The following is a 7,379-nucleotide window of genomic DNA, read 5'->3' as shown; positions in this document are numbered from 1 at the left end:
ATATATATATATATAGTGTGCACTTATACAAGAGTAAATGCCTTTCAAGCATGTATACATTCATTATCCACAAGCAAGGCCACAAATTGATGTACATAGGTTTGGAATGGACATTTCAAAATCATGTAGTGACATTTGAAGTCCCAAGATAAAAACAAACAAAACAAAACTAATTTTTACACATCTGAGTTAGAATAAGGACGGATCACAGGCCATTCCAGTGTTCATCTCTCTACACCGAAACTTCAGGACCGGGGTACGGCTCGCCCCCACACCAGAAATCTTCCGGCTGGGGGATCTCTAAAAGCCAGGTTTCGTCTTCACCGCTCTGCTCCGACTTTTTGCCAGCAGTTTGTAGAACTTTGTAGTAGTGACAATCTCTCCCGTTGTCAGGGTCATACGGTGGTGCCAGTATATCAAGAAACGCAGCCGGCCCGTCCACTGCATCAATCTCATGAAGGTTGTCTTTGAGAGGGGTCAAGATGCAAGGGCCACTCTGATGAGAAAACTGTCCGGAGGACCTGAGCACAGCTCTCCTCACATCATCTCCCTGGAAAGGCAACAGCGGTGGATCAAACTGCCTCTCAGTGTCACTCTCAGCACCAGCAGATTTATCCAACTTGTCATAACACCTTATATTGAACTTGCCATACAGGACCTTCAGCATGCCATTCATCCCGGGATGGTCATGCAGAGGGATGGAAGCCCCAGATTTCAGCAGAAACACTCCCATACTGAAGACATCAGTCTCACAGATGTGCATGTATGTGACTGGAGGAACTGCTGAAGACTGTGAGGAGGATATGGAGACTTTCTTCGGTGGCGCAATCCTCAGATCCGCAGCCCTGATGTCGGATAGCAGGGTTACCAACTCTGCCTGCCGCTCTAAAAACGACTTATTATCCCCAATGGCAGAGGTAGGGCAGTTTTGGAAGGTCACACAAGCCTGGCTCGCTATCTTCTGGATCAGCGAGGTCTTGTTGTTCCTCGGCATGTTTAATAGGAGAAAACAAACGTAACGTGATTTGCTTCAAGCCACGCGATGAGCACAAAAACGCTGTTATGCCAGACGAGATTGTCTCGCGTGAAGCATTTAAAGCAGTCGAGTGTTTTGTGTTGAAAGCTATGATAAAAGTAACTCCATTGAGGTGCAAACATTAATTTTAGCATCTGGGTAAAATCCACAAACCCGCGTCTCCACCACCCCATTCATGGCTATCAGAGCCACACGTTCGGGCCTACTGCGCACGCGCAGACAGCATTTGGAACTTGTAGTTCTTTCGCGCTTGTAGATGGGAAACAAATTATTATAATCACCGATAAATATGCGAACAGATTAAGGCGAGCTCTGTCAATATACTCTGACACTCAAGTACATATGTTTGTTTTCGCAAACCTGAGGTCAGTTTTAATAAATGCACGCATTAGCTCAACAATAGAACTACAACGCCCAGCAACTCCCACACTTTTGTCAATCTCTAGTGAGTAGTACGAGGGCTGGGAGGCCCGTCGGGCCATTCAACTCTGTCCCTTCCCCCACAGCCACCCTGGACCACAATAACACATCACCACCCTACCAACATCATCATCGCATGTCATTTATTATCCACACAGGCTTGATCTCTGGAGTAAACTCTACGTGAAACAGTGTATATACAAGCGTTTTTTTTTTCTTCCAAAACTACAAGTATCAGTATTTAATATTAAGAATTAAAAAAAAAAAATCTAAATAAAATACTGGAGAAATAAACAATAGTAAAAAACAACAACAACAACATATCATCACATCATCAGCCTACCAACTTCAAAAATGAATGTGATTTATTATGCATTATTATGCATAATTTGCATTAATATGAGTATATTATAATAGAATATATGCTCAGAGCTGGGTAGTAGCTGATTACATGTAACCTGGATTATGTAATCAGATTCCAAAAATTAAGTACCTGTAATTAGATTAAATTACATTTTAAAATACTCGTAATCAGACTACAGTCACTTTTTTTTATTATTGATTACATGATTACATGTTATTCACACAATGGTAATAAATTATCCATAATTTATTGATTCTCCCTAATTCCTCTTTTTATCTTTTAAAGGTTCCTTTTTAAAATAGCCTGCCACTTATATACATTCAGAAAGTCTTCCAGTTTTGTGGACATTTACACAAAGGATGCACAATTTTAAAATTCACAAATTGACATTATTCTTATTTGCATGTAAAGAAGTACATTCTGGCCATCTTTCACCTAATATGTTTATATGAAGTACCCTGAGATTTTAAAATACATATTTTAATAATTAACTATCACATTTGAATGTCCATGGTTCTGGTCACCTGACATGCAGGTAAACAATGACACTTTTTTTTAAATTTTTTTTTTTAGTAGGCCTAATTTTATTTAGTTTGATGTTATTTTAAAATTACTTATTTTAATTTTAAATTTTTAGGATTTAATTAATTATTAGCTTTTCAATAAACTGACAACCCCCCTGCAGTTCTTTTACGAACCGGGAAACCTTGACGTATAACGTAATGTTTAATGCACTGGAATATATTTACTTACTCTTTGTATTTTTATATCAATATGGTACAAGATTATCCTATTTAAATCGAAGTGATAAACGACTCATAAGTAATCTAAAAGTAATAAAAAATTAGCCTCATTACATTACCTAAAATGTGTAATGTAATGGATTACGTTACTGACTACAATTTTTGTCATGTAATTTGAATTCAGTAACGGACTACAATTTCTAAATAATCTACTCTGTATATGCATAATGTAAAATATTATTATAATTTAAAACAGTAGCTTTTTTAATTTGAATATATTTTCAAATATAATTCGACAATAGCTACAGTTTTCAGTGTCACATGATTCTACTAAAAGCATTCTAATGTGCTGATTTCAACAAGTATGCATTTTTGAGATAATATAATAGCCTATAGTCCATGAGTATTATTCGTAGGGTACATCCAGTTTATCTCAAATCTTTACACCTCAGTAATTCAAGTTCATTATCTTTTGTCAGTTTGGTGTTGATAGCGAGAGGACCGGAAGTGTGCATGGAGGGAGTCAGTGAAGTGCGTACTCAGGACATGTACCGTTGCGCACGAGCACCACAAAGACGATCCTCTCGAGAAATAATGAGGCCCGCTCATTTACTCCGAGAGCAAGCACATCCAAATACCACTTCCGTTTGGGTAATTCAATTAGATCCTCTCTCAGTGGTCAGGATGTTAAGATCAGACACATAAGGGAGATTGCTCCATCATCACTCTCTTGGAGGTGTAACCCCTCTCTCCAGGGTCCTCACCGCCACACCTCGTTCTTGTTCCGAATGGGTCTCCGGCGTGGGAGGCAGACGCACTAACAAGGAGGCTAAAGACTGCAGCCACTAGCGTCAGTCACTAGTGTGTCTCTCGAGATCAGGGGAGTGAGGTTTACCTGCACAGCACCTACTCGCTGGCCTCCGTTACACTCACCCCCCTAAGCCTCACTCCCATCCGGGTCACGGCACCAATGTAACTCCTCTCTCCAGGGTCCTCACCGCCACACCTCGTTCTCGTTCCGAGTGGGTCTCCGGCATGGGAGGCGGACGCACTAACAAGGAGGCTAAAGACTGCAGCCACTAGCGTCAGTCGCTAGTGCGTCTCTCGAGATCAGGGGAGTGAGGTTTACCTGCACAGCACCTACTCGCTGGCCTCCGTTACAGAGGCAAGGACTTTAATTAAATCACAGAGAGGATAGTAGTGTGTGCCCTTTAAAAAAAGAGGTAAACTTCAGCATACTTTTAAAAAGAGTACATATTACTCAAAAATAATACACTTTAAAAGAATATACTTCAGTGCAAACTGAATGTAATGTTTTTGGACACGTAATTGTATGTTATTTGCAATTGTAAATCTAGCTTAAATTTATATTAAATGCAATTAGTTGTTTTTTTTGACCAACGTAAGTAGGACTTAAGTACATCTTTATATGTAACCACATGTAGTGTTTGCAGTTTAGTATATATATATATTAACATAAACATAAACGTTTAATTTGACATTATTACAAAGTGCACTTACTCTTAAAGTATACTATCTTACATATAAGTGATCTTTTATTTCATTAAAATTATGTTATTTGCAAGTACAGTTTTAAAAATCTACATTTAAGATTTGAAGTTTGAATTGTAACTTTATTGCAAATTAAGTGCGCTTCTTTTCCACAAAGAAATACCAGCATTTCTCAACCATTTTAGCCCCACAGACCCCTTTTAACAAACCAAAACAAAATTATTATTATTATTTTTGCTCTTATTACCATTTAACAATAACACTAATATTATTAACGTGCCCATTGTCAGTGATTCACTTATAAAACCAAAAACACTCAATAATGTGGGTGGGAAACACATGACTCCCTTTCCTGAAATCTGAGCTTATTTGTCTCTCAAACCTTCCAAATGTATAATTAAATGTGACTTTTAACAAAAGCAAAGTCATTTGCACAAGCTCAATATGAAATTCAACACAAAGTAAAGGACTACTCATACAGACCAGTGGCAAACGATCTTTATTACATTTAGAAAATTGCATAAAATACACTGTTATATTATTTCGTCATTGCAGAATGACAGTGAGTTCAATATTTTTGCAAATTCATGTTTTTGCATTTTGATACAGTTTGAGAAGTAACCTGCATTTTCAGTGCAATGGGTAAATGATGGGTAAATGAGTTAATGTGGTCCTATAGATTTCTCTTTGTCTGATTTTTGTTACTGTAGACTTGTTTGATTTACCAATATAAATGTTTAGTTAACGGTTATGTGGTTTGGACTTTTGTGATTTGGGTCAAAAGGTCGAATCATTCCAGTCCATTTCAAAACTGTAACTCATCCCCAGTTGAATGAAACAACAAAGCCTTGAGATATGAATTCAGCTCTTAAACTGTGCATGTTAGAAGGCTTACATAGTTCTCTTACAATCCCTTTACTGTTATAAATAATTCAGCCAACTTGTATGTGTACATTAGCTCAGAATAAGCAAGTTTTTCCAAGCGAGATGCAATCATTCTCAGCAACTAAAGTCCAGGGCAGATAAAGGCAACATTATTCGCCGATGCATAAAATGTGCATGACTAACATTGCACAGAGGTCAGATAGAATGGAGTTCATGCATCTCTGGTAATTCCAGCCAAGAATCCTGAATGAGCAGAGCAGAGGACAATAAGACTTTCTAATTGCTCCGACATCTTGTGGTGAACGTCCCCATTGTTGTGCTCAATCTGCCGTCTGTTCTGTTATGATTGGTGGTACATGCGTGCCTTTGTCAGTGGTGAGTCTTTTATGCCTTCACAAATGAGACTCCATTGATTTCTTGAGGATACTGAAGCAGTTACTGTTTTTAGATATGCCAGCTGTTCCCTCAGATCATAAAAATTCATGTTTTGACTGTTTGGAAAATATCTGCATGGTTAAGAGGCAAAGGCCAATGAAAATGTTGTTGTTCTTTATGTGAAGAAGGATCACTCCTGTTTAATGCATTGCTTTGATTATGTGTGTATTCTGTGAATGAGGGGCTGTCATGCAGACAGCATGTGCGTAAGCGTTCTTCGTCATTGCTTTATTAAATAAGATTCCAGCCACACAGCTGATTCACGGGATCAAAACATGATTTCACATGCGTGTCACATTTGCACCAGCCCAAATGCAACATGGAATCATCATGTTGGAATCATCTGCCATGCATATATTGTTTATTAGCAAATGGTAGAAGATAAAAAAAAATGTGTCCATTTCATATTGTCCTCAGTATTATGTCAATACACTCTTAAAAATAATGTCCCGAAAGGACGTTTTTGCAGTGGTGACAGAGAAGGACCATTTGGTCTTCCTAAAGAACCTTTCAGTGAGCAAGAACCAAGAACACTTTAAAAATCCAAATAACCTTTTTTCCAATATAAAGAACTTTTGGATGTTTCTTCATGAAACTACCAAAGCCAATAACCCAGCTAACAGGGAACGTTCTCAGAACTTTCTGGCAAAGTTATACACAGACAGTATTGGATGAGAACTGAAATGAGCTGGATGATGACATTACTGAATCACTAATAAAGTGACATTAACTGGAAAGACTGTTTACTATTGTCCTCTTTTTAGAGCCGCTTCAAAGTAGAATTGAATTTTGATTGCGTTATTGAAACATTATTTTCCTGTTTAACACTGTAAAGCTGCTTTGACACAATCTGTATTGTTTAAAGTGTTGTTTCTATCAGGACCACTATCGTCAAAGATGATTGACAATTAACATACAGTTTGGATTGGCGGTATGGTTCTGTTCTGGGCAAGAACTCCCTGCGCATCCATAGCATGGATGAGAGCAGAGACAGCAGCAATAACGCCCCCAGGGTAAACAGAACAGAACCAACAGAAATGTATTGCAGATATTGTTAAAGTTCAATAATTTTATGTACACATTTTAGAATTAGTCTGATTCAAAGGAGAATCAGAAGGCTGAATCCTAACTGACAGAGGAGGAGTTGGGGATGGAGAAGGGTAATTAGCTATTGAGCAATGCGAAAACTGCTGATAATACTGAGGGACCTTATATATGAATGCTTAGATAGGTGTCGTATTCCCATAGGTAGATGGGGATCAGCTGAGAGTCAGCTGATGCGAGCTTGACTAACGTGACCTGCCAGAACTAACGCTACGCTTGATATAAATAAAGGTGACTTGACTTGAATAGACATCGTTCATGGAACTTTCATGGTATTTTTTTTTTAAATGTTACTACTTGTTTCAGAACATTCAGAGAACAATCAAAAATAATGTTTTCATAACTTAAAGGGAACTTTCATAACAGTGGGAATGTTTGCAAAACGTTCTTATATGGCTGGGAATTAACCTTCAACATACCAAAGCTCTTTAAAGTAATTTCACATGTGCAATTTGCATATCTGGGATATTTGTCTGCTAAGATTGTCTTTTTTATTGTATATCTCAATGGCAAACACTTTCCTTAATGGCAAGGGTCAGTAACTGTGTTCACTGCTGTCTGATGATCAAGGGTCATTGACTCATAATGAGAAAAAAGTTTTGACTATTAAACTGAAAAAAAAGAAAAAAAAAAATCGACAATGTTATTTGTTTTTCCAAACCCCCGTTTGTGTCCTGTGATTCCTCCAAAGACTAAATTATTCTTCTAGTCTCTATATCCAGTATTGATGCATAGACATGAACTTGCATACTTAGCAAGTGTTTAATTTTTTGTAAAAAAAAAAAAAGCAAGGGTAAAAAATGTTTTGTGAGGACACACAAAACACTTAAAAAAAAAAAAAGACATCAACTACAACTAATGCTGCCATTGTCTAAAATGG

At 37.6% G+C, this 7,379-nt stretch overlaps 1 protein-coding gene across 1 annotated transcript; it reads right to left on the bottom strand.

Annotated features, from left to right (window-relative positions):
* On the bottom strand, positions 1-1,232 carry LOC107653960 (2-aminoethanethiol dioxygenase-like). Its single transcript, XM_016440816.1, has one exon. It carries the CDS (start codon positions 992-994, stop codon positions 233-235), a length of 762 nt encoding a protein of 253 aa, XP_016296302.1. The 5' UTR covers positions 995-1,232; the 3' UTR covers positions 1-232.
* Between the last annotated feature and the right edge of the window lie 6,147 nt (positions 1,233-7,379).

This window comes from Sinocyclocheilus anshuiensis, unplaced genomic scaffold (genome assembly GCF_001515605.1).
Source record: "Sinocyclocheilus anshuiensis isolate Anshui unplaced genomic scaffold, SAMN03320099.WGS_v1.1 scaffold454, whole genome shotgun sequence".
NCBI classification, from domain to species: Eukaryota; Metazoa; Chordata; class Actinopteri; order Cypriniformes; family Cyprinidae; genus Sinocyclocheilus; species Sinocyclocheilus anshuiensis.
This window is presented reverse-complemented; position numbering and strand designations above follow the sequence as displayed.